Genomic DNA, 27,939 nt, shown 5'->3' with positions numbered 1-27,939 from the left:
TCCATGTGTGGGAAACCTGTCTGTTTGGGTAAGTTAGCTTGTATTGTGCGAGCCTGTCAATATAGAGGAGTATGACACTGTCTTTATAAAGTTATGAACTGGTTATGCATCACAGAAAGCTAGCAGGCTCTATATATTTATAAAGTTTGTGCATCATCCTGAAAGATATATATGATGATAAGATTTATTGTGTATGAGCCTATCTTTAGAAAGAGAACTTACTCCATACCTGTAAAGTTTAAACTTGTCATCAGCTTGGTCATTCCCTCTCACCACCACCTTGTGTTGAATAACGAATGAAAAATAGTTCCTCCTATACTTAACACAGTGCAGCAATACAAACAATAGATGAGTACAATGAACAATACAAAATATGCCAAATCTATGCTATACAGTACAATATACAATCGAGTATACTAACATTAAACAAACTATTAAAAGCCCATATCATTGAAAATTTTCCCCACTTTTTTGAAACAAAGGAGTTTGAAGTAAAAAAGTTGTAAAATGTGTAGTTCTCTCCCCAGTCCAATTTAGGCCTATATGGCCTACAGCACTTTAGCCCCGCCCATTCACACTGAAGTTATAAGGAGTATTTCATTCGTTTCACTATGTTTAGAATGATGCACAATAACGTTACAGGGCAGCCAATCAGAGCTACGTTTATTTACATAAGTCAGTCTTAAAGGCACAGTCAAGGGACTTTTAAGGGATAAAGAGGAGCTGGAAAATGTATAATGCCAAAATGAATCATGACTATATTTGGTCTGTTAAACCATTTTTAATGATGTAAGTGGATCTCTGGGGCGGAAAAATAAATTACTAGAAAAAATGTAGAAGGTTGGCCCTTTAACCACTGGCTGTACTTAACGCCTGTAGTCACAGAAAGTTGTGTTACTCTAGGTTTATCGGAAGTTTTTTTGCACTGCCTGTGCATGAGTTACCACAGAAAGCCATCTGAGAGTGTGCTGTGTGGAGAGGGCTAGCTGAGAGCTCAGGCCCGTTAATCCGAAATGTAGCTGAACTGATCTGGTTCCTCCTGCTGCAGACAGTGGTCGCTGCACGGGTGTGTTGACATGGATACTCTCTATCGCCAATGTTTATGTAGCGAATTGAACAAAGTTGTCGCTTTACGCTTCTTCTGATACATCTTGTTGTAATTTGGTGCAAATTACTCACCAACCTCCACTTCTGAGTGAGCAAAAAATAACAAAAAGCAATGCAAATATTACAGTCGGAAAGCAGCTTAGTGTTTCCAAACTAGGCCTCAAGGCGCCTCGGATTTTCCCAAGGACTTCAACCGGTATGACGCTACTGGCCCTCGGTTATCTAGCGACACTCTGAACTCGGTAAGGCTTGACAGCGGCTCTGAAGGAAGTCTTTTGTCTGTTTTCGTTCGAAGCGGGCCCAGGAGCTAAGAGCAACGCATCGACGTTTATTTTACACCCATTCGTCAAAATGATTCTGGTTGCCGCAGGATAGTGGCTATATGGCTAGTGTTCACGTTAATATTAAAGTTAGCTAATAAAGCGAGAGGCTAACGTTAGTGCGTAGCGTAGTTTAGTTAGCACGTTAGCTGGGAAACAGGAGCCCATAGGTGCGGTTAGCTGATATGCTTTACCCGTTTTTGAAAGTATTCCCGCACGTTGAATCTCATTTAGACTAATATGAAGCATGAATAATAATGCCTTTATCTATCTTAACGCTTTAGGTCAGCTAACGTTAGTACTATTGGCTAACTAGCAAAACGCCGCTGTGTGCTTTGCTAGCTGAGTTAGCTCGGGTTCCCAAATTCATTGTGTTCAGTTTATTTAGGCTGTGTGGCTAAAATGAGCTGTTTTACTATATTAATTTTGCAGACTACTTCAATAAGTGAATGCAGCTGGCTTTAACGAGTAAATATAAATATCACTAGTTGTTTTAATTGTGGTTAATTAGCTGTTTTCAAAAGTGCGTGTTTTTAATTTTTCTCCTACACTTGTAACGCTATCAGTCTAAATGGACTTGTAAATTGCCAACGTTAAACTGCAAATGTTTACACGGTTCACTGTGGCGATACGTGTTCAGTAAATGGCAACTTTTTGCGTGAAATATTTGAACATAATAAAATCTTGAAACGTATGCTTGTCATTACATTTCATTGTACATCCTAAAATCGCTGCCCTCCAAATCAAAGGCGCCAATCTGATGTTTAGTGTTTTTTTGGGAATTACACAGGTGATCACCTATAGAGTAGGTGTAACTCAATTAAAGTGTACTTTAATTTATGTTTTTAAATAGAACAGAAAGGATTCTGCCCTGAATTGTTCCATCACTGTGTTCCATCACTCAACAGGTGTCAAGTCATGGCATATGCTGGCTGCTGTGTTTGACTGCACTGGTGACGAAAACCTTGCCTGATGCCATCAGAAGCAGACTTTTGCCCCTGCCATCGTTTTCCACAGTCTAACATATTGCCATTAAAGTGACTGTCCACTGTCAAATGAACAGGGCCACTGTGCCTGTCCACAGTTAACAGCTGTGTGCACTGTGGTGCCTAAAGGAAGATCGGAGTTCAGGCTTATCTTCTGGTGCTTAAATACGCTGCCCACAAATTCAGTATGGCATCTGTTCCTGTGTATTGCTTATGCCGACTTCCTTACGATGTCACACGGTTCATGATTGAGTGTGATGTTTGTCAAGACTGGTTCCATGGAAGGTGGGTGTGACATTTTATTATTAAACTTGATATGCTTGGATTTTACAGTGGTTTGGTGATGTTTTACACTCTTAATGTTTCGTTATAGTTGTGTTGGAGTGGAAGAAGATAAAGCAGCAGAAATTGACCTGTATCACTGCCCTAACTGTCAGGTGACACATGGACCCTCTGTTAGTAAGTACTTGTAGTTTTTCATCTGTGTTTCTTCATCTACTTACTTTAAAGGGACATTCTGACCAACATTAAAAATGTACTTCTATGCCCATTGTAAATATGATAACTTGCCTCATAGTGATGCCACAATAGTCCAGATAGTGAAAGACAAGGAAGACTACCTTCTGATAAAGTATTTTGAAGGTGGCAGGAACTTTTGGGAAAACAACAAGCACTTTAGGAAGTGATCAGTTTTTAAATTTTTTTGTTGTGTTTTTTGGTAATTTGATGTTACCAGAATTATTCCGATAAAGTTACTGCTGGGAAGCCAAATATCCTTTTTTTTATTTTATTTTTTTTTGAGATAGTAGACTTAACTACCCTTTTAGTAGTAAAACTGTGAATTTAATATGCTTTTTTTATGCAGGAATCATTGCTTCGAGATCTTTAAGGGGGGGGGGGGGTGTACAACAAGGGACAATGTCATATGTAATAATTTAATAATGTAGTTGTTTTTGTTTTAGGCCACTAAGATAATTAGCTACATTTTTTGTTGCATAATTGCGAATATTGTTTATCTTTCAGTGCGTAAACGGCGTGGGGGCTCTAAGCAGTCTGAGAGTGGAGCAGTTGGGCGAGAGTCAGGGCGGCCTGTGAAGACCGGTAGTGCGCAGTTTGTTAGAGAGTTGCGCAGCCGAACCTTTCCAAGGTAATTTTTATTTGTCCCTGTTGTCAGTCACTTAAAAAGGTCGAAAAAAATAATGCAAAAGAGCCTGTGCCTAATTTGTGATTTTGGTCATTTTAGTGCTGATGAGGTCCTCCTGAAGCCAACAGGAGCTCAACTCACAGTTGACTTTCTAGAGGAGCGCTCCTTCAGTGTTCCAGTCTTAGTCTTGAGGAGGGATGGGTTGGGCATGAGCCTCCCTCCATCATCTTTCACTGTGTCTGATGTTGAGCACTATATTGGTAAACACCCTTACTTACTTGCCAAATAATAGTTCTGTGCTGTTTCCATACTTTTTTTGTAAATCCAGGAGGTCTTTATTTTTCTCAGTGTTTTTAAATAATTGATATCAACCAATGTATCTTTAATGAAATGCTAATCGAGTTCTTTGTCTTATAGGAAGTGACAAGGAAATTGATGTGATTGACGTGATCCGTCAGGCAGACCTGAAGATGAAACTTGGGGATTTTGTTGCATACTATAACAGCCCCAACAGAGATAGAGTGCTCAATGTGATAAGCCTGGAGTTCTCAGATACTAGGTACAATTTGGTGCATGTTCAACATGTTCTTAGTATGTAATTCATCAGTCTTCATTAATTGAAGATTCTTTCCTTCAGGTAGTGCTGTCCACTAACTCTCTTTCACTTTGTATGCCTTTAGGTTGTCTAACCTGGTAGAGACACCAAAGATTGTGAGGAAACTCTCATGGGTGGAAAACCTCTGGCCAGAGGAGTCTGTGTTTGAGAGGCCAAATGTGCAGAAGTACTGCCTGATGGGCGTGAAGGACAGCTACACAGACTTTCACATTGATTTTGGTGGAACCTCTGTATGGTACCATGTGCTGCGGGTAAGGCATATTAATTTAATTTTAGTAAAACGGTTAAAGCAGATAATCCATCTTTTTATTACCAACAAAAAGGAAACATATTAAGAAGTTTGAATAAATATGGTTAACACGTGTGTGTTCTTATCTTAGGGTGAGAAGATCTTCTACTTGATCCGTCCTACGCCTGCCAACCTGGCCCTCTTTGAACGCTGGAGCTCTTCCTCCAATCAAAATGAGCTCTTCTTTGGGGACCAAGTGGACATGTGCTATAAGTGCTCACTCAAACAGGGAAACACTCTCTTTATCCCTACTGGTATGCAGCTGTTTGAATTAGTGTTGTAATTGCGGTGAATGAGAGTGGTTTGAGATCAGCCACATATTTGGCTGCATCTGCTCCTTGTTTTAAATTCAGTTTGTGTTTAAAATGTCAAAATCTACGTGCAGTATGTTTGTCGAGGGGTGTTTTAAGTAGTTTCTAATTAATTACGTGCTTGGTGAATGTGGAAGTGCCTGGTTTATTCTCACACTAAAGGGACTATTTTCTAAACACATTTCAGCGCCTGCCTAAATGAGAACTGTGCAGACATTTTTAATTCCATCATACAGAAGGCACTTGCGGGGCCTTAACGAACATCATTTCTAATGTTTGATGGTCTTTTTATCCTGTGTCAGGTTGGATCCATGCAGTTCTCACCCCTGTTGACTGTCTGGCGTTTGGGGGAAATTTCCTTCATAGCCTCAACATTGACATGCAGCTTCGGTGAGGTGTCTTCTATTTTTAGTTGGGATGTTAGGAATGTTGTCTTTGTCATTAGTTGTATTAATTTTTATGCCTAGTATGTTATGCTGTATGTCATGCATTTTGTTTCTAACACTTCTGTTCTGATTAGGGCCTATGAAATAGAGAAGAGACTCAGCACAGCAGACTTGTTTAAGTTTCCTAATTTTGAGACTGTGTGCTGGTATGTTGGCAAGCACCTGCTTGACACCTTCAGAGGTAAGACTTTCCAGCTGTTTATTAAATATTCAGAGGTGAGCATTGACATTTAGATTGCTTACTAAAATGTAGTGTTTGTTTCACCCATTGAGGAAACCTTGGGGGCGAGTTACTTGCTTGAGACCTGTTTAGGTTCAGATTTTCAAGCCCTCTGGCCAAGGTGTCTTTGATGAAGGCTTGTTATGCTATCCATAGAGACAGGCTTTTCACTGCTACTACAGCAACAACACCTAAACTTGATAAACCAAAACAAGGCCTGTTCTTTTGAAATGTTGTGTTCATTGTAGGCTTAAGGGAAAATCGTCGGCATCCTGCCTCGTACCTTGTCAATGGAGCCAAGGCTCTTAATAATGCCTTCCGAAGCTGGACGCGCAAAGAGGTAATTTTGAAAGTCTGTTCTGTGAAATCAATTCAGTGTTCAGACTGTTTTGTTTGTGTTCAACAGGAGTGTAATATTAATAGAAGTTGCATTTCCTGCTTTGGTCTCAATTTGTCTTGATTTGAAGCTGGTCTCCACCCATAAAGCATTGTACTGATATGTGATTTTTAAAGACATACATTCTAAATTAAGATTGATTTCACTAGAACTGACAATTCAATGTATGTAGTGATTTTTTTTTTATTTTTTTTTTGCCTTTCAGTCTTTGGCTGAACATGAGGATGAGATACCTGAGACTATAAAGACCCAGCAACTGGTGAAGGACCTGGCTAAAGAGATCCGACTTGTGGAGGTGAATGTCATTCTATTTTAATGCAAGCTTTTGGGGACGTATTGCACTAAAAGCCTACCATCTGGCATGTTTGTTTAAGTTATGAATAAGTCCAGTGTTTACAGACTTTTTTTTACATGTTGATCTCCTCTTAGGACATCTTCCAGCAGAATATTGGCAGAAGTGGGGCTCCCTTTGGTGGCGCACAAGGCCTTCCCTCTCCTCATCCCAAAGCTCCATTAACTACTCCTCTCAACTCTGGCAGACCCCCAGGTAAAAAAAGGGGCCCCAAACCTAATGATATGGCTGGAGGAGGGGGAGTAGGCCCTCCAGGGACAAAGAAGAAGGGCCAGAAAGGGAAGGAGATGAAGACGGAGGCAGGAGAGCTGGATATGCTTGAGATTCATACTAAACACACCCTCAAGAAATTCCAGCCAGGAAATAAAGCCAAGAACAAGAGCAAGGTAGAATTGTGTAATAGTTTTGAAAACAGAGACAAAGACTTTTACAGACGCTTTGGATTTTTAAAAATTATGTAGATTACAAAATATAGGTTGTCACTTATTTGTGTTTTTACTCATTTCCAAAAGCTGGACCTGCCTGGTGCCTGCCTGGATGACTTTGATGGGAAAATAAATAAGAGCAAGCTCAAATTGGTCCTAACCAACGGCAAGATACAAGGGTATGATTGGGCCTTCATGATGGACAGTGTTGCATGACTCTGCTTTGGCGTAGTGATCATTTTGTTTGGTCAAGACTTTGCTCTGTGTCTTACTTATGCTTACTGTCCTCTCAGGAAGAAAGGTGGCCGCTCAAGTAGCGCTAATGGAGCAGGGCGCACTGCTCAGTTTCAGCCTCTAACAAGCAGCTCAGCTCTTTCAGACTTCGATTCTGAAGATGAGCTTCAGATTGATGAAAGCCCCCCTCCTCGCCGCAGGCCAGCTGTACCCAGCAAGAAAAAACTGGCTGGTAGGATGATGTCCAGTTTATTTGAAATGCTGTTTGTGTATATCAGAACTTCAGAGCAGTGTAAATAGATGTTTATTCCAATATTGATAATGCAGTCTAATACTGCTGTGCAACAGGTCTTCCCAGGAAACTACCTCGTGCAAAACCATGCACTGACCCACATAGAGTCAGAGAACCTGGGGAGGTGGACTTTGACATTGAGGTAAACTTATCAGATGTTCTATCATGTAACATTTCCCTCTTAATGTACAAAGCTTTGTGTTACAGTCACAAAGATATTATCAAGCATGATCTTGTAACTTTTTGTGTCCCTCAGGAGGATTACACCACAGATGAAGAAATGCTCACTGTTCAGGGAGTGAAGGGGGGTGCTGGAGGAATTCTGGACTTGCTCAAAGCCAGCAAACAGGTGGCTGGCCTGGACCCAGCCCTCAGGTACAGAACCTACCATAACCTTTCCTGCTTCTGTCTGCTTAATGATTGGTCATACTTTCAGATGAAATGTGGTTTACATGATACATGAAATCGAAAAGAAACAATACATCATCTGAAAATGGTGAAACACATACAAGAAGAAAATGTGTGCATGCTATCAAGCAAGAGCTTCAACACTCATTTTCCATTTTTTGTCACTTAGTGAGGAAGCTCCAGCTTCTCCCAGTACCCGTGATGCGATCCAGGGCATGCTGTCCATGGCCAATCCTCCTTCTTCATCTTCCTCCTCTTCTTCATCATCCTCGTCTTCCTCCTCCTCGTCTTCTTCTTCTCCTCTCTCTATGTCTGGAGGGGGTGAGGCACTGAGGGTCATGAATGAAAAAGGCAAGAGAGCTGCATGGGTGAGTGGCACGCAGAAAAAGGGTGAGAAGAAAGCCACCATCCAGAGGCCAGGCAAACGACCCATTAAAAGGCCTGCCAGGCACCTAAGTGACGAGGAGAGCCCAGATGAGCAGGAGACTCTGGGCACCTGTTTCAAGGACTCGGAATATGGTGGGTCCCTACTATGCGTCTTATAGCATTGTTTTGTATATGGAGAATTGTTCACTTTATTGATGGGCATCTTAATAGCTTATTTGTCCTTAAGATCAGTGATTTATTTCTAATGCTTTTGAATTGTTCCTGTTTATTTAGTGTACCCTTCATTAGAGTCAGATGAGGAGGACCATACACTGAAGTCTAAAATGAAAAGAAAGAGGAACTGGGATGATACACCATGGAGCCCTAAAGGTACAAGTTTATAACATGAAACATTTTTTCAACATTTTTATTTTAGCTGTGTTTTCTTTTACGAATGTTTCTCACTGTTCCTTTACTCCTAGCTCGCGTAACCCCCACCCTTCCCAAGCAAGAGAGACCGGTGAGGGAGGGCGTCAGGGTGGCATCGGTGGAGACTGGGCTTGCTGCTGCTGCTGCCAAACTGGCACAGCAGGTGAGCTTTATGCTTCCATGCAGAGACAGACTTTCAATATGCAGTGCTGCCCACTGAGTTAACCTTCTTTTCTTTGGTTTGATATTAGGAGCAACAGAAGACCACAACCAAGAGAAAATACACAAAAAAGAAGATCCCTCAAGAGAAGGCCCACACAGCAGCATCACAACTTCAGCTACAGCCAGACTGCAGCCCAATGTCCCCCTCACTGCCCCCTGAGCCTCCAGTAGACTGTATCACTGAGGAGAGGAGAGTGGAGGCTTACTCTGCCAGCCTGCTGGACCATGAGTACACAGCGGGACCTTTTGGCCCAGGTGGTCCCAGAGGAAGTGCTGCCATGGCCCCAGGGGTGTTCCTCACATCAAGACGACCTTCTCTTTCACCTCAAAACAGCAGCAACTACTCCCCATCTACACCCTCACCTGCTGGGCTGGCAAGTCCTGGGTCTGCCGGGGCAGGACAAGGTAAACTCTACTTCTATAGGTTGTTACTAGGGGAGGGTGGTATGGCTGAAAATTTGTACCAATGTATCATGAGCCACTAAGTTTTATTTTCAGTACACATGAATGTTCTGTTACACATGGTGTTATTTTTTTTAAAGGAAAGCATGGCAGAGTAACTTGTGTGTTTCAGAACTGAATATGACAGCTAACTTTTTAATGTGATAGTTTTCATTCATTGCTAGAACAAAAGGGCTTGTCTGTATAATCTGCAACCCATTGTTGTTGTTTCTCTTTTTTTTTTTTTCTCCCCTCCTTTCCTTGCAGGGAAACGTCCAAAGAAAGGACTTGCTACCGCTAAACAGAGACTGGGAAAGATTCTGAAAATACACCGCAATGGCAAGCTTCTTTTGTGAGAGGACTTTGGAAAAGACAGTAATGATGTGTGGGGAAGAAATGGGGCAACGGATGACGCAGGACGATGAAAGAGGACAGACTGGCTGAAAAAGACGCTGTGTGACTGAATGTGAGAGAACAAAGGATGGCATGACTGATTTGACTATTGTGATTGTGACTTTTTCATGTAAAATGTGCTATTCATAATTTTAAGCTCAATACCTCCTCTTTTTAGCATGCTTTTGTTATTACTCATTTATTTAACGTTTTAGACATCAGTTTGTCTGTTAATCTGTTATTACATGCTATTTACCTATTGTAAAACAATAACTAAAAGCTACAAAGCACTTAAGGGAGTTAGTGCGGATATGGCTTCAGTCTTCATTACTATAATATTTCTGTTTCGGCTACGTAATTGGTATGTATAGTAACCAAACTGTAAATTTGGCCTCTACAGTTACTTGCTGTTAAATATGAAGCCCTGTTATTTTTAACCTAACAGTGGTTTAGTTTTCAGGTGATTAGCACCCAAACTGAGCGGATTTGGAGAAGGGTGAGTGTGTTTAATATATGTATGCAGCATTTTCTAGTAGCAAGTCAAGTAATGGTAGAAATATGAGGAAGCAGGACTTAAAGCATTCTTTGTGTCTAATATAATCAGTCCCATTTGCTTCATTCAGTTCCTTAGTGAAATTGTACAGACCTCAGATGACACTGAGGAATTCATGGTGATTAGTTTCATCTGGACTACTACTAAAGTAATGAAGGCTAAAGCTAAATTGGAGCAGTCAACAAGTGTGATGTAATGCTGTCCGTCAAAGGATAAAGCAAAGGAAACATTTTTCATTTCTCAAGGTCTATAAAGATAATGCTGCTTGAATAGATTCAGCTCACTATGGCTCTATCAAGCATAAGGATCTGACAGTTGTCTGTCTGTGTAAAATGTCGTCATCAGTAAACACCCTCTTATTCATTGATCTCTTGCCTTTCAGCAGAGGTTTTGACAAGTCCTGTGTCTGTAGCCCCAGCTAAAAAAGAAATGAGTGGGAGGTCATGTTCCTTTCAGATAGTTTATAAGCATATCAGTTAATGTACCAGGTTTTTTGTTTCTCTTTTTCATCACTTTAAACAGAACCCTTGTTTGCAGCTTTAGGGATGAGACCATTTTGGCAAACTTGCTGGTGATGACTTTTACACAAGCCAACATGCGCTCTTCTTCAGTGTATAGAAGTTTCAAGCATTTATTATGCAGCTTTTATTTTCCAAAGTCTGCTGACTTTTGGTCAGGGGAGTGTAATTAAATAAGCAGTCCTGCTATTTCTGACAGATTTTCAAATCAAACTAAATATTTCACTGTGAATGCTTTTCGCCAGCACGATCATCTTTTTTCCACATGGTTGGTGCGCATAACGTACACATAAATTGGTAGTGATTGTGTATTGAATAGTAATATTTGTTTGCAGCTGATTTAAGATCTCCCAACAAACAAACAGTAAAAGCAGTCCTACCCTTAGCATCTGTAATGCTCTAGGTTCTAACGAGTGCGCATTTGTCACTGTTTGCTTTTATGTGTCATTTTTACCATAATCACAATGTATTTCTACTGATTAATGTATTTCAGCTCTGTAAATACACATTTTTAGTCACTCAGCACAGACAGTAGGATGTCTTAATGTTGTCTTGCTCTTCGTTTCCCCTGTTTGCCTCCATTTATTTGTTTAAATGTAGTTTTCTGCCAGCTGATATCAGCAGGAGTGGTGTGGTACCTTTTAGTAAAATGGTAATGCATCTAAAACGGAAATTAGTGTAGTGTCATGACAAAGATTTGAAGGGGTGGGGTATTAAAGCTTAGTGTACATAATTGGTGTAATTTTGTTATAGCTACAATGAAAGGTTTGTTGCATTTGAATCTTTCTTAACATACCTTGTACAAAGATACCTTAATGTTTTGGGAAATGTGTGAAAGTTTAACAGCAAGCTGTTTAGACATTTTTATTTGTATAGGGTAAATATGTTATTTTTGGTTGATGTTTTATGACATTGGTAAGGTGATAATGAAGTTAATGTATTCTATAGTTTTGCCAGTTTATTACTGTTCACTCTTTGCTTTACCCCCTCACCAATATAAACTGTATTGTCAACATATTTTAGTTTTTTAATATTCATTCTAGAGGGATTGAATACGTTCTTACTAAATCTGGATTAAGTTTTTTTATTATTTTAACTTTTTGAAGTCTCCTCCATTGGCTCGTATGACAAAAAAAGAAAAATAGGAATTCTGAAAAGTGGGCCTGTGCAAACCTCCTTTTTATGCAGATGGCCTCCCCATGTCCAACTTCTAATCATGTGATCAAGGATAAACTGAAATGAGAAACGTTTGGTCATCACAGTCAATCAGAGGAAAAGGTTATTTTCTTGTATTTTTCTTCTTTTCTTCTGCCCTTTAAGACCAATTAAACTTCCCATTGAATTTTAGTTATTTGTTTCTCTGTCCTCACCTCTGTTGTATTTTGATTTGTGCAAGTTGTTTCCAGTTGTTTTCTGTTTTTGTCTTGGAAAAAATGGTCCATGTTTTTCACCGCAATTCCTCTCAGGGTTTATTTTGTATCTCAAATATCATTTTGATGGAATACAAAAAGACGTCAAACGTAGTGCGTCACCACTTTAAAGCACGCCATAAATTGAGTCCGATGCATATTGAAAATTAGACATGTTGACATTTTCCCAGCCAGCTATTGTCTACACCATTTGGTTGATAATTTGAAAGGTTTGAACAGATTTTTTCAAATGAGCTCAATTAAAGGATATTTTTTAACGTTGTATGTTATTGCTTGCATCTTTCTCATATTCACATGAGCACATAGCAAGAAGGCTCACATAAATGAGTCATAAATGAGCAAACTACCTTTCAAATAAAGTGAATTTGAGACAGAAATATAAACATTACATGGAGCCTGCGCACTTCACTGATTTCAGGTTCATCACAAATTTCTGTAATAGAAATAAAATACCAGGCATACAGTAGAGGTCTAATAGGCTGTGTTTATACTTGCCATTAAAATTGAAGTATTTAATAGAGAGGTGTAACTATAGGTCTGATTAAAATGTGTTTAGATGTTCATACTTCATAGCAGTTATTGCATATTAAATGAGCATTCTGGCCTACAGCTGAAGTTTAATGCTATTCATCATGTCATATGGTGTTCTGTGGCACAGTATTAGAATCTTTTAGCCTCATCAGTTTAATAGAATTCACAATTTGATATCACTCGAATATTCGAGTGCAACCAAAACTAATGCAAACTAACCACTAATGCAACCAAACTAGCATTAGTGTAACTCACGTATTCACGGCAAAATGGACACCAGAGACAAGTTGCTTACCCTTTCAGACAGACTGCTGAATGTAGGTGTGTTAACGTGTTTCAGCATCGCTACAGGATTAGAATATGACTTAGAATTTCTACAAAAGAATGTCCAGTTAAACTGTATTTGCATGTTTATTGTCTCGTAGTGACTTTACGCTCTGTGTCTGTGGCCCTGCAGCAGTTCTTCCCTAGTTATTGTTTTAATTTAGCATTCAATGCAAAAGTCCATTTAAGCTTATTTCAGTGTTTCAGTTTTTGATTGATTGGCTATGTGTGTGTTAGATTAAAGCCATAGCATATAACCCGGTTAAACGGTGCATGCCTCAGTTGGTTTAGACTTCTTTTTTTTTATTTGTTTGGGAAACAACAAAGGGTTTTCCTCAAGAAAAAATACAGACTTTTACTCCTTACATTTTTACTTTGATCTTCAAAGTACATGTGACAAAAGGTGAGCAAGTTTGAATTTACTGTTTTACTGCCCACGATTATGCTAACGTCTTTTGTAGGGACTAGTTATACCAGTTAGTCAGCACATCACACACCAATTTATCCTTTAAAAAATGCTTTTTACTTTTATGTACTTGAGCATGCATAAATTGTCCTGCCTTCCAGCCAATGACTGCTGGGATAGACTCCAGCACCCCCGCGACCCTGAGGGAGAAGCGGCTTGGAAATTGTGTGTGTGTGTGTGTGAGTATGCATAGATGTATAAGTTTGACTTTCACATGTATATTTTTGGCTCTACACTTTTTTTTAATTGAGTGAGACTTGGACAGAGTACAATTTTCTCTTAAGTGCAATTTCTCTATACCTTTTTACCCCCATGGTGAAAGCACTGGGCCTACTGTGAGATCAGCACATCTTACATTGGCATTTGATTTTGGAGCAAAAAAGTAGAAACTCACAAACTTGATTTCCTCTGCTGATAGATGCTGAATGTAGGATTACTGCATACTTAACTTACTTTTTTGACATTGTACTTTTGCACTTCTTCTGGTTTTCAGTGGTGTAGTTGTCTGATATCTCAAACAAGTTCCACCCACTGGCATCTAACACTAAGCTTAAGGTTTACATTAAGCCACCTTTTTAACAATTATTTCATAATTTTCAATCATTTCATAAGTAATCCATATGTCAAGCTGCAAGCCGTGAAGGACTCATTTTAAAAATGGATGAGATGCATCATGAAGGGAGATAAATAGACGTTAGGGCTGTCTGTGTAATCTTGATGGAAGCTAACTGGTGAGGAGTCATAGCTGTGCAGGTATGTCAGTGCATGATGGATCCAGAGAAGATCCTGATCCTTTTACTTAAATATGGGTTAAACCCAGTGTGTCGTATTTGTGTGTCATATGTGGGTGCAGATTTTCATTCCAACAAAGCAGGAGGCACTTGATCAGCTGTTTGAAGAATGAGGCCAAGTGACCAAGACAAGTGGGGCCAGGTGTGCGTCTGCATGTTTAGAATGGAAACCTATGGGCTGCCAGATGCCTCAGGCATTGGCAAATAAGGCCCAAATAAGTGTTTTTTTTTTGTTTGTTTGTTTGTTTGTTTGAATTTACCACTATTTTATTATCATTAACTTTTTAAAATCCCCGGGAAAGAAGTTTAGGTTGTTTTGGATTGTAAATAAATGGCCATATTTGCATACGTCAATCAAATTACCAAAAGAAATTGATCAGTATGAATCGATAAGCTCCTCTGCAATTAATCTGATCCGAACGCCTTTTTTCTTATGTCAACTACGCAGATCATTAGAAAAATCGACGAGATTGCCCTTTAAAACTGCTCCACAGACCTCTGTGAACACTGCGGCGGTTACGATTCAATGAAATGAGCGTGGGTCACGTGGTTTAAAGTCGCATCATGGTTTCCATAGTAGCTCTGATAGAGCTCAACGATTGGTCGATGGAACGAGCGCGTTAGCCAATGGAGAAAGAAGCTTTTTACAAATTGTTGTGTACCCCGGAAATCAACAAGCGAGAGTGGTGGGCAGAAATAAAGGTTTAGCGCGGTTCGCGTCAAACAGACGGGCGTTCTGGAGGAGCTTTACTGAGTATTTAGTGAGTATGTGAGGATTTGCAAACTTCGGACTTCATTTGTATAGCGAGCTATAACATTACAGGTCTGTGGTCAAACCTAGTTAGTTTAGCGAAGCTGAAGTCAGCTTCTTATTCTCCAGCTTTTTATTCGAAGTTCCCGTTCCACCTTAAATTGTGCCGCAGTTATGTAACCTCTATATAATTTGTGTGGTTTGCTAAGTGTGTGTTATAAGACGTTGTGTTAACTGAAACTGAAATTAGCCTCTTATTCAAATCTCTATTTCACCTTAAGTTAAATAGTCAGGTGCCAGCGACTAACTCCTGCACCATTTAAGGTGGAACGGAACGTTTGAATAGAAAGCTGACAAAACCAACTTCAGCGTAGTTCGTTAGCGACCCTTTTCTCGTCTGAGTCATTACAGTCAAAATTCATGATCTTTCCTTTTTTAACAGACGTTTGAAAGCCATGGCATCCTCAACAACTCCTCTGGGTCCTCAGAACCAAAACCAGAAAGAACATACAAGGTAAATGGACTGTAAATAAGCAAAGACAACAGTGCTTTGCTCATATTTTAGTTTTGCTTGGGACTTGCTAGACTTTGGTATATGATTTCCAGATGTATAAAGTGTGGTTGATCCTCATGTTAATAGCCACACTCTCTCAATCCAACAGGTTTCTGAAAAATCAAGAAGTAACTAAAATTTCTGAGAAGCTGAGGACCAAAGCCCACACTGCCCAGCTGTCCAAAACAGGATCGGAGAATCAGGACCCAAATGAAGCTACTAAGCCCACAAAAGGAGTAAATAAACTGAAGACTGTCAGCAGGCTTCCTATCCTTGCAAAATCCCTGCAGCCAGTTCTTACAGAAGTTTCTCAAACTCCAGGGAATAAGAGATGGGAAGAGAGGCCTCTGCTGGTAGGTCAGCATTTAATTTATGCCTGCCTCACAAGAAAGGACCTCTATATGGACCTGTTGTGGGCAGTAATGTTAAAGCAGCAAATACAAATGAACATCAACAACCAGCTCTTTTTCTAAGATATAAACTGTCAGTTATCAGAATTGGGCACAAAGTACTTTGGAGCATGATGAAGTGAACTGTTCCAGCTGTGCAAAAGAAGTGTGGTCATTCAATAAAATTTTCATGACTGGTTTCTCCATAACAGTTCACAAAGATCAGTAAGGATGACAATGTTATGGACCCCTATATGGCCATGGTTCTCAAAGTGGGGTCTGTGACATATAGTCCGTCGGTCAGCAGGTTTAAAATGATGATGATGATGATGATGATGATGATGATTTTATTATTATGTAATGCCCATGGATTAAGAAGGGATACCTATGGACTGGGTAGGGATCACTTCCACCACATGACATCTAGGGGTCATAACAGTACACAAAATGTTATTCAGTATGAACGGTGGTGGTGTAACAAATGTTAGTGTTAACACGCTACTTTGTTTCAATACTACAAAAATAAGCAGTGCCTGAATGTGTGTGGTGGTGTAGCGCTTGGGTAGTGCTGTTGCCTCACATCAAGAAGGGCATGGGTTCGATTCCAAGGGCTAGGTGACCAGGGTCCTTTCTGTTTGGAGTTTGCATGTTGTCTGCGTGGGTTTCCTCCAGGCACCCCAGTTTCTTCCTGCAGTCCAGAAACATGCAGTCAGGCCATTTGGACATGGAAAATTGCCTCTAGTTGTGCATGTGTGTGTGAATGTATGTGTGTGTGTGTGTGTATGTCTGTCTGCCCTGTGATGGACTGTCGACCTGTCCAGGGTGTATCCTGAAGGAGAAGCGGCTTAGATGATATGTGGGTGTGTGAACTTGTTTGGTTTATTTGAGTTCTTACTTTTTTTTCAACAGTTGCTGTACTGTCCTTTAACAACATAAATCCTCAAAATCACAACTGCTAAAATGTATAACCCCCTCCCCTTTTCTGCCTATGTTACTCTGATTGGATGAACCCATATACCTTGTTTGGTCACTGGCAGTGGTTTCCATTGAAAAATTTTGAATGAAAGATTGGCAGCAGAGGTTGTACCGAGAATCTGGCTTTAAATTTCTGTGCACTTTCAATTGTTGATCTGTATTGAAATCATTACACAGTTAAATGCATCCAAAACAAATGTTCGCTCCCACCACTGAGTTTCTGAGCATAGAAAGTTTGATAGCCTGTAATTTTTTGAATAGCCTGCAAATTTTCACTGTTAATAATTTTATTTATGCTCACTGCAGGGTAAGGCTCAAAAGAGGAAAACGTGTACCAAGCCTGTTCCTTTCAGTTTGTCCCAGTCTCGGACTCGCAGCCAAAAGACCGCTGAAGCTGCTTCTGAAAGGGAAAGGTCTAGAATGCCCTTGACTCATCCTAGTCAACAGACACCATCCAAGACACTGACCACCTCTCAACAAAGAACAAAAAACAGACCTCCCACTCATAATACTGCTCTAAGGAGTGTACATGTGGATCACATGAACAATACTAAAAGGAAGCCTTTAAGTCTAGAGGGTCACACAAAGTCTGAGTCGCAGCTAGTCAGTGATTCCACTAATGAAATAGGCTCCTCCATTCAAAGAGACTTAAGCAGACAACTGGGCAGCATCACACTCGCACATTCAGAACTTACCAAGGATCGAACTCATTCTTTAAGACCTGCTGAGGTTGATGACCAAGCAGTTTGCCAACCAGCAACTAAAGGATGTATTGAGACTCTTCTGGCTGCTAATTGTGCAAATACAACAGGTAAGTAGATTCCTGCTACATGATAGTAATTCATTAAAAGCAGGTGTTCTTATGCAATATTTTAAAAATATAGGATAATGTTGTTGTTTTTTTTGTTTTTTTTTTAAATCTGTCAATAGGACAATAATTGTAATAGTAATATTAGCAAGACATTCTGTAGCTTACTGTTTCATTTTATAAATACTGAACACTGATGTAACATATACTAACATACTCTAGGGAGTGTTGTAGCATTTTCCCCTGACCTGACAGCACTTCGTAGTATTTTGCTAAATGAGGGAGTTAAAGTGAGTGGTCCTGTTGGAGCAACACCGCAAGCATCTGCCCGCCCCTTAGGCAGAGGGACCTCCATTTACTCTGTAAGTTTACTTAAAAGTTTCTGATTCCAATTTACAGTGTTTAATATATATTTTTTGTTTTTCTAAAGGTCCCATATCTGTCTTTCTTGTACTTAATTTTTTTCTCCCCCGAGATCCGTGTATGACTTCAATGCACTGGTTTTCATGAGATCCCAAAAGGCAAATTCTAGACAGGCTGTTTTTACTTTTCATATACGGACTGTGTAGTGCATGGTACTTTTTCATCACACATCAAACATTTTTAGCTAAAAAAAATAGAAGATAAATATGTATGGTAAATATGATATGGGCCCTTTTAAGTATAGTTGTTTTTTTTTTGTTTTTTTTTAAAGATTTAAAAGAATTTTTCATGTAATGGTTTGTTTCTGAAAGGCTCAACGAGTACCTGTTAAGAAGCCCCAAACAAAAGCTACTACAGCAGAACCTCCTGGTATGTTTTAGTTCTTTCTTCTGTAGTTCCTTCTTCCCACATTCCTACTGTTTTGATTAATGATTGATCATTGATTCATGTCACAGTATGGACAAATGATCAGTTAACCACAGGAAGTGATCTTGATACAAAAAAAATAATAGTATTATATAAGTAATGTTAGTGCCATCTCTATGAACACATAACACTGATGTAGTGTGTCTGTTGTAGGGAGTGCTGTGCCATTTTCCCCTGATCCATCAGCCCTCTGTAGTATTCTTCTAAAAGACGGAGGGAAGGTGGATGGTCTTAGTGGAGCAACACCTCGTGTGTCTACCTGCCCCTCAGGGAGAGAAACGTCCATTTACTCAGTGAGTTTAATTAAAATTTTAGAGTTAACAGCTTTAAGAGTTTTTGAATGGGGAGATTTCAAGGGGAATTTTCTTTCATGGAGTGGTTTGTTTCTGAAAGGCTCAGCGAGTACCTGTTAAGAAGCCTCAGACAGAAGCTGCTACAGCAGTGCCAGGACGCATAGGTAGGTCTTCTTTTCTTGAGCTTACAGTTTCTTTTCTTGCCACAGTAGGCTGATCTACTAGAATGAAACCCATGTGTATGTTATTGCTTACATCTAAAATATATACTTTTTTTTCTAGGGAGTGCTGTGCCATTTTCCCCTGACCCATCAGCCCTCCGTAGTATTCTGCTTAATGAGGGTATCAAAGCAGGGGGTCCTGCTGTAGGGACACCCAGAGTGTCTACCTGCTCCTCAGGAAGAGGAACGTCCATTTACTCTGTGAGTTTGCTTGTGGATTCATTCCAATTCACACCTTGATCACATGACTATATGATGCAGCTCTCATATCGAGTAGGTTATCTCTTTAAAGGAATTTGGCAAAAAAAAATTGAAGGTGCACAATTTTCATCCTATGTCAATCTGATGTCAGTCAAAACAGCCAAGACCTGTTTTGTGTCTGAAGTTTACTCATTTGGTTTTGTACCTGGGCTACCAGGCTAATGTAGCTGTACAATAAACAAATATATGGATAAAATGAAAGTTCAAAGTGGTTGCTACTGTTTTTAGCTAAGCAATTGTGTTCTCTATCTCTCTATCTCTCTATCTCTCTATCTCTCTATCTCTCTATCTCTCTATCTCTCTATCTCTCTATCTCTCTATCTCTCTATCTCTCTATCTCTCTATCTCTCTATCTCTCTATCTCTCTATCTCTCTATCTCTCTATCTCTCTATCTCTCTAATAAAACGCTACGCCATAAAGTGACAGAAGCCACATACACAAGTCTATTTGAAGGTTTGCACAGTCCTAATGTAAGCTGCCATGGCTGTATTACCCTTGTTGTTTCAGTACAAAATTAATGAGACAAAGTAATTTTGAACAAACTGTTTTTCTATTGCAGGCTCAAAGAGTACCAATTAAGAAGACTCGGGCAGAAGGTCCTGTAACAGGGGGAGAACGCACTGGTGAGTCTTTTTCTGTCCTTGGCCTGCAGCCCCTTTTCATGCTGCATACTTAAGCAACAGTTCAGTTTTGTTACAAGGCTTTGTGCCCTGTTGCATAAAACACCTTAAGCTCAATTTTCTCCCTCAAGATTACCCTTATGTATTTTCTAAGGTTAAGTCTCTTGTACAAAAAAAATGTTTCACTTAATGTTTTCTGAAAATGCAATTGTCATACACCTTTACTTTTTTCCTTTTTTTTTCCGATTGACTTACCTTTCAATAAGCCCTCAAGTGCTGCATGAGGTTGGCTAACTGTGATTTCCCTTAGGATTTTTAAGGGAGTCAGTACATTTTCATGAATAATATTAAAGTTCAAGAATATTAGAGTTCAATCCCTGGTGTTGCTACAGCTGTCCATGGCAGGGAGTCCAAGAGGGCACAATTGGCCTTGCTCTCTCCCCCATCACTCAAGATGAAGTTGAATGTGTAATAAAGTGTAATAAAAACTTGCTTTAAACTCAAGATCTCAAATATGTTTTCCTTATAGGTCTCTATTTATAAACATAAACTAGCAACTATTTTATTTACTATAAAATGAATGTGTTTGTATAAAAAAAAGACAGATGCCAGTCATGACTGCGTATGTGTACATATTTCTTATTGTAGTCTGTTTACACAAAGTTAGGTCAATTCCGACATTCATGTTGAATAGACTCTCCCAAAATTGTACACTGCTGCACTGATGTTGAACCGTGTGCTTGCACTGGGTGAGTATGACCTACAAGTCAAAACAAAGTGCCCGCTGTGCCTCGATTGGTATTTTTGCTTCACACTTCTTTCATTTTGACATGTTACATTTTTATGCACATAGAAGTCAAAAGGAACAACAGATTTCTCAAAATGTAGTCGAGTTAAAAGTAAGATATTTGACTTTGAAATGTGGTGGAATGAAAGTAAAAAGTCGCCTGAAATGGAAAAACTTCAGTAAAGTACAGATACATGAAAAAGCTACTTGAGTACAGTAACGAATTAAATTTACTTAGTTACTGTCCACCACTGAGACACACGCACAAACACGAGCACGAGTGAACAAACATGCTTTATTTACACATTTAAACAAAAACAACTGAAATTTGACTCCTCAACAGCTTACTCAGTGTCAGTTTGCAGAGTCCCTTCTTTGCTCTCTCTGTTGTGCGTTTAGCCTCGAGGCCAGCGTCCTGTGCTACTTTCCAGAGAGAGCTTGTTTTTAAAGGTGTCCATGCATGCTCCTCTCCTCATTAAATCAAGGGAGAGGTGCACCACCTGTGTGTGTCTGTGTGTGTCTGTGTGTGTCTGTGTGTGTCTGTGTGTGTCTATGTAAAATAATATTTAACATGTACATGACACGTTGTCATTTGAGTTTTCGCTGAAAGTGGATGATATTCAGGAGATGGCAGTAGTAATCAATAGTTATTGAAAGAGTCACTGTCAGTATTTGTCTAGTTTAGTTGCTGATATTGTTTTCCTTTAGCTAAAAGAAATGTCTGAGGGGTTTTATACAACACACTTAACAAATTCCCTTTGGTAAGGGAAATCCTACCCTTAAGGTTCATTCTTAAGGGGAAAACTGTTTTTCTGCAACCAGGCACTGATGTTTAGAGTGTATCTGGGGTTCAGGGGATGAATAAAATATCAGTGGAGAGAAGTTGGGGTGCAGTGTTCCAGTCACTCTGAGAGTGACTGTGCTCTCACTATATCTTGAATACCTGAACATGGTTTCTCCTTTTGTGTCCAGCTGAATGGCTTAGTATTTAATACATAATAGTGATAAGGAGAAAAAATATCCTTTCATAAGGCAGGGGTGTCCCATCTCATCCACAAAGGGCCAGTGTGTTTGCATGTTTTTATTCCAACAGAGCAGAATAACACATCAAAACAGAGACCAGTTGAATGGAATTGTGTGTGGATGAAAACCTACAGCCACACTGGCCCATTGCAGATATGATGGGACACCCCTGTCACATGGAGTCTAACTTGATGTTTTAATAGTTCATCCAAAAAAAATTTGTTTTACACAACTTTTGTATTACACCAAATGTAGTTAATTAGCTAAAATGTGGTTAGTGTCTGAAGTTAGCTTCTTTACCTTTGCACTGGAGCATTGACCGTGATGTAGCTGACACAAAAATTTTTTTTGGTGACAAAGACTTCTTATTAGTTTAGGCCTGAAGCTCCAGTACAAAACAAAAGGGATTAAGGGTGTAGACTAAGCGGGCTTTCCCACCCAGCTTGTTTGGTGTGGACCTATCACACTTTTTGTCATAACCTACCCTTCTTTCTTTCCTCAACCAAGCAAACTCAATTCACTTTTTGTTTGATACAGCATAATGTGATCTAACAACTTTGGAAAATTGTAGTCAGCTTAAATGACTGCAATCCTCTCAAAAGAAATGTGAGTAGATGATTATTTAACTACTGCAACAGTATAAACATCCCACCTGTTCTTGGGTCTGCACCAAAAAACTGAGCCATGGCCCAGCAAAAGTCATGGGTCTCACTTCATTTGAAAGTGAACCCTAGTTAGGTTTCCTGCTGGTGGGAACCCATTTTTACAATGATCTGTGATGGTTCACCACCGGAGCATACCTTCATTTTCTACTAGCAGCATGTCAGCGCTGCATTGTGCACATAAGCTGCCTGATTTAATGTTTGACTCTTTATAGACGCTCATCCTTCCTGCAGCACAAGCTACTGACAACAGCTGTAGATGAGCAGTAAAATAATAGTGAAGTTATATGTTTGAACTTGGCCTCTGGGATCATGGAACATATTTTTTTTTACCAAGCATCAGCTACCTGACAAGCCGAATGTAAAGAAGTAAATATAAAGTAAGGTTTTAAAATATTGTCGTATAACAGTTTATTAATTGTCACAGAAATAATTGCAACAAATGATTGGTCTTTTCTTGCTCACTGTGTGCAGCTGATGAGGTACAAACCTAAAGTGGCCATATTGACTGATCATAGCTAACAAATAAACAAATATTATGCACCATTGCACTATTAGAGCACCAAGTTAGGAGCATTTTTTTTTTATCATAACCTACCCCTTCTTTCTTTCCTTAACAAAGCAAACCCAATTCACTTTGTTTGATGCAGTATATGATTCTGAAAACTAACAACATCGGAAAATTATTGTAGTCAGCTTAAGTAATTGTGATCCTCGCAAATAATTAATTAGCTGATTATGTAACAGTTGTAACAGTCCTACCACGTTTGATTTGATGCACTGTAGCTGTTGAAGTATGACATTACCCGTATTGAGACATCTTTAATATAAGCCTAAGATTTTGTTGTATTAAGTTTTTTTTTGTTCATTGTTTAATTTCTCCATTTGTTCCTCCTGGAGGTGCCAGTCGAACTCCTAATGCAAAATGGACGCAGCAACGAGTTCCGGGCCAGTCACAGTCTCTGGTTAGTGCTCTGCTGTTTTGTTCGTTTGTATTTCACATGTGTGTGTACAACTTTTTTTCTTTGCTATTTTCCACCTGACCCACTTGTCACACAGTCTGTCAGGGTGTTACGTAATCTTAAATGGACTTGCTTTTGTATTTTCTGATAATGCTGTTACCTATAAAAACAGAAAAAACTTACATAACATTGCTAAAAACAGTAGTAGCAGGCATTTTAAAGCCTTAATTTTTGGCTGCTTGTCTACAATTGAACATGTATGTGTGGGTGTGTTTTCAGAGGAGGCTTGTCTGTGCACCAAAGACTCCTGTCTTCAGTGCCTCTCCTGGGTTAAGTAAAACCCCAGGTGCCAGCACAGACAGCTCTACCCCACAGGAAGTAAGGCTCATCAGAGTTTGAAACCTTTTGAACTTGAAAAATTTACACTGTTAATGAAGTAAAAGGGCATGAGCTGGTTTTAATGTGGAAATGGGAATCTGTGTCAGGAGGATGTGGTTCAGAGGCTATTTCAAGAGGAACCAGAGCAGGAGGAGAATGAGCAAATGGAGGAAGGACGAGATACGGGTCCATCACTGGGACATCACCAAACTGTAAGATACATTCTGTGTTGCACTTTTTTTTTTTTTTTTTTTTTTTTTTTTTTATTTACCTGATTTACTTAATCTGCTATATTCTATTGTATTTTCATTTCTCATAGGTTGAACCTCACTTTAAGCTTGAGGGGAGCACAACCACAAACAGCTGCCATTCACAAAAAGAGAACAATATCCCAGTAGCTCAGCCCTTTATCCAGGCAACGCACAGGCAGTCAGTCATTGTTCTCTCATCTGGTCTGCGGCTGTTCGGGCTAGGCCCGACTCTTGGCAATGCGCAGACTCCTGTGCTTCAGATCCCTGAGCCTGCAGGGCAGCTTCAGCCCTGTCCAACCAGCACTGAAGTTCAAAGCACAGCTCCTGCACAGTCAGCCCAGTCCAGCGGATCACAGAGTGCACTAAATTCAGACAGTAAACAAGTTACCCCCGGCACTCTATGTAAGACAAAAGGTAAATTGATGAATGCTCTGCATACTCATTCAGTGTGTTACATCTCAGTTTATCTCACTTTAACCCCGTAACATTCCTAAATGATGTGACCAGCATCAGGGACCATATTTGTAACCATTTTATGTAATAACTTTCTGTAAAGCATCTTAAAGATGCTCCATACATCTGGTTCCTACCACTGCTGTGAACACACCATTCACATCAAAGCACTCTGAATGACTTTGTACTGAACAGTTTAATAATGCGGACATTTTTATGAAATTTTTGTCTAATTCTTGTTTAAGCAGAAAATATTTCTTGAATAGTTTATTTCCTGCATTCAGGCTGGCACTCTGCATCAGCCAGTTTCACTTCTTAATTTATAGTTATAGTGAGCAAGTTGAGTACAACGTATTGTTTAACGGTGCTCATTGATGTGTTTTTGTTTGTGTATGTGTGCGCATGCATGTCTATGGACTTGACAGCAGCCTCTGGTCTCAGCTCAGCAGTGTGTGCTCTAAGACGGCGTCTGCCACCCCTGGAAGAAATGTTTCTGGATGAAGAATGTGCTATGTACACTTCCTGCCAGCAGGCATGGCCAGCACAGCCCCGCTGTAGCAACCCTGTGGCCTCCAGACTCCTCTTTCAGGATTCCACTGTGAGTTACCCTCTTTTTTTTTTTTTTTTTTTTTTTTCTTCTTCTTCTTTTTTTTTTTTTTTTGTCCACCTCACATGAGAATAGATCAAATTGCAATTTAACTTACTTGCTTTTCTGTTTTGTCCTCTCCACAGTGCTTTTTGCCTATTGACTTGAACTCTTAGAGCCCTCTTCCCTACCTCCCCTCGTCAATTGGAGCATGATGGCTAAATTCAAACATGCATGGATTTCTGTTGTTTTCCATAGTTCAATCTAGCCTCATGCAAACTATTCTGAACTTCTGTAAGAATTTCACTAAATTTCACTCTACAGATTAATTCTGGCATTTCCATACCATCAGATTTTGTTAGCGTTATACACTCCTGGGCAAGAAACTGGGCAAAGCCCAAAATGACAAAACAATAAGCTTTTAATGATCTTGACAAGAAATCATCAAGCAAATAAATTAAGTAACTTAAAACTTTTCTTTAACAGAAAGAAGTCAGTATTTTTACATTTAGTGTTGTTGGCTTTAAACAGTTAAAAAACATTGCTGAGCTAGTTTGTATGAAACCCAGTATTCTTGCCCAGAAGTGTAGAGTAGTTTACATTTTAAGGCTGAATATTGTGATAATATTGCTGCTAGGGACTGTGCTGTTCCGATAGCGTCTGGCTCGGATGTAGGAGGAAAAACAAGAGTAAATCTGATTCAATCCCGTAAAACCCTGTCATGTAGTAGTGTTTGAGTACTTTGAACATGATGGTCTACTTTTAGAGGCAGTGCTCAAAGAAAAAAATGGTATTGTGCCCTGTTTAATTGCTAGACATTGCAATTACAAGACAATAGAAACTTTGTTACAGTGCAGATGCTTGATGTGTGATAGATAATGATTGGTTTGTTTTTGTTTTGTTTTTTAACCAAAATGATTAAGTGTATCATGCAAATGCCTTAATTTGGATGCACCAATTATTCAAATTGAGGGCAGATGCAGATATCTAATATTTTTCATATACATATCTGTCAATGCCAATACAAAACCATGTAGAAATGAGGATCTTCCTGGATTAACCTTATTAAAAAGTGTAAGTAAGAGGAATAAAATGCAGATATTTTAGCACAAGAGCATTTTGCTCTTTTGGAGTAGTTATGAGATTATTAAACATCAGTTTGAAATATTAGTTAAATCTACACATCTGTTCAATGCCAAAATTATTTTTTAAAGCAAATTTCTGCCGTACTGATGTGAAACTTATTTCATCGAAACGGCCACAGAAACTCACACTTAGAAATTTGTTAAACAGCTGAGATACTTCTTGTAGCCTTCCATTGTATGAGTTTTGCAAAGGCAGTTATTTAAGTATTAAGTTGTCCCAACAGCCAGAGACTTCAGTGTAATTTATTGGTTCACCTTAAAAATGCGATGGACTGGCGACCTGTCCAGGATGTATCCTGCCTTCCGCCCGAAGACTGCTGGGATAGGCTCCGGCATCCCCCCGCGACCCTGACGGAGAAGCGGCTTAGATAATGGATGGATGGATGGACCTTAAAAATGAATGGAGAACGACTCCTGGTTGGGGTAATGCCAGGCTGAATCTGCGGAGAAAAAAAGTGAAGCCTGCTTGATTGATTTGCTTTTTCCAGGCAAAGTTCAATCAGCTTTTCAATACTAGAGTATACCAAGACAGTATTATTTCATTTTTTTTTTTTTTTTTTACTATAGCCCTCTTTTATGTGGAATTCTTCCAGTAGGCAATTGGAAAATAATTACTGTCGTTCGTGCACAAAAGCAAAGCAGATGGCCTGTGATAATTGATTTGTTAAAAGGACAATTCTACCAGGTTTTCCTAATTTTTTGCAAAACTCAATTGTTGACATGTAAATCAAGTCATTCGAAGTGGTTTGATGTGAAAAGGTAAGAAAAGTGTAGGTTTCTTCACAGTAGGGAGTGAATGGGGATCAGGGTCAATAGTGTTTATAGCACAAGTATAGCCATCTTAGTTACTATCTGCAACCACCAGTGAACCTACATATGAGTTTGTGTATGTGATTTTGTTAATGGTGTAATTGTTGTAAATCTGGGGGAAAAAATCCTTAGGGGACTGTTTTGTTCAATAGCACCCTACATGTACTTCTACCCATGAAAAGACTTCTATCAAAATAATTGTGAGAACAATGTCTCAGGCCTCAGGCAGTGTATTCATAGCCATGTTGTGTAATAGCTTTCTGTGACGTCTTCACATGTTCAGTTCTATTTTGATCACCGTTGTGAACACATCAAACATATCAGGCTACTCTGAATGACTGTTTATATCTAAGCAATTTAAATTGACAAAAATTTTGAAAAATTGGTAGAATTACATATGAGAAGGTCCTTAATGTTGCACACAGTGGTGTTTGTGATTGCTTTATGCTCTTTGTTTTTAAAGTGACATTTGTAGGAGACTTTAATGTATTTTTAACCGAACACTATAGTTTGATCACTGTCTGACCGAATGGTCTCTGTCTGCCTCCGTCTGCATCAAGTGTCCTACACACAGAGGAAGGCAGAAATAATCTTGCATTGAAGCTGAAATGGCAGTTTCTTTGTTGTAAAGCAGATTTTTTTTAATCACTGCCATTGTAATTATTTTGTCTATAAAGAAGAATAAATGTTTAACAAAGATGTCCTGAGCTCTTTTTTTTTTTTGTTACCTGAACCTGCAGAAACTTTGAAATGCTGTGATTAAATGTGCATTTTGGGGGAAAAAAAACAAACATGGAAGTGCAATATTGATGCTAACAGTATGCTAACCTTTACTTTGTACTGCAGTCAGATGGTGTATTAGAGGAAAGCTTAAAGTTCTAGTTAGCTCACCTTTAACTAAGAGACTAAGTGTTCTACTAAGAATCAGTGTAATTTGGGGCATGCTATGTTTTGTCACTGATTCTGGGCTAAACATTCCTAACAAGTGATACTATAGATCAGTATCATTTTATACAGTGAAAAATGAAATGGATGCAAGTAGTTTTTGTTAAGCAGCATTACAGTTTACAGACCGACGTGCTTTTCAGACATCAGTGATCAAATTGATTAAATAATTTAAAAAGCTGTTGTAAACATCCCTCCTCCCCTC

At 39.3% G+C, this 27,939-nt stretch overlaps 2 protein-coding genes across 3 annotated transcripts; both read left to right on the top strand.

The window, feature by feature from the left end:
* The first annotated feature begins 962 nt into the window (after window positions 1–962).
* On the top strand, window positions 963–12,161 carry phf8 (PHD finger protein 8). The gene is made up of 22 exons (XM_017707746.2): window positions 963–1,349; window positions 2,336–2,698; window positions 2,787–2,872; window positions 3,437–3,560; window positions 3,657–3,817; window positions 3,975–4,116; window positions 4,238–4,424; window positions 4,554–4,716; window positions 5,076–5,163; window positions 5,294–5,400; window positions 5,688–5,779; window positions 6,042–6,131; window positions 6,266–6,574; window positions 6,701–6,792; window positions 6,907–7,079; window positions 7,196–7,281; window positions 7,396–7,514; window positions 7,717–8,066; window positions 8,208–8,303; window positions 8,396–8,505; window positions 8,594–8,969; window positions 9,273–12,161. Exons 2-22 carry the CDS (start codon window positions 2,601–2,603, stop codon window positions 9,359–9,361), a joined length of 3,138 nt encoding a protein of 1,045 aa, XP_017563235.1. The 5' UTR covers window positions 963–1,349; window positions 2,336–2,600; the 3' UTR covers window positions 9,362–12,161.
* Window positions 12,162–14,674: 2,513 nt separating this feature from the next.
* Window positions 14,675–27,481, top strand: LOC108433271 (trophinin associated protein). Of its 2 annotated transcripts, none has more exons than XM_037540986.1 (16): window positions 14,675–14,776; window positions 15,205–15,276; window positions 15,425–15,668; window positions 16,986–17,490; window positions 17,710–17,849; window positions 18,222–18,279; window positions 18,490–18,629; window positions 18,730–18,793; window positions 18,912–19,051; window positions 19,672–19,735; window positions 23,105–23,169; window positions 23,446–23,544; window positions 23,652–23,756; window positions 23,864–24,209; window positions 24,674–24,846; window positions 24,981–27,481. In XM_037540986.1, the coding sequence occupies exons 2-16, from the start codon at window positions 15,218–15,220 to the stop codon at window positions 25,008–25,010; spliced, it is 2,232 nt and encodes a 743-aa protein (XP_037396883.1). In that variant the 5' UTR covers window positions 14,675–14,776; window positions 15,205–15,217; the 3' UTR covers window positions 25,011–27,481. The 2 variants fall into 2 exon arrangements, with proteins under 2 accessions (XP_037396883.1, XP_017563224.1); XM_017707735.2 differs by having other exon boundaries at window positions 14,682–14,772.
* The last annotated feature ends 458 nt before the right edge of the window (window positions 27,482–27,939 follow it).

The sequence above is a fragment of the Pygocentrus nattereri genome, chromosome 9 (genome assembly GCF_015220715.1).
Source record: "Pygocentrus nattereri isolate fPygNat1 chromosome 9, fPygNat1.pri, whole genome shotgun sequence".
NCBI classification, from domain to species: Eukaryota; Metazoa; Chordata; class Actinopteri; order Characiformes; family Serrasalmidae; genus Pygocentrus; species Pygocentrus nattereri.
This window is presented reverse-complemented; position numbering and strand designations above follow the sequence as displayed.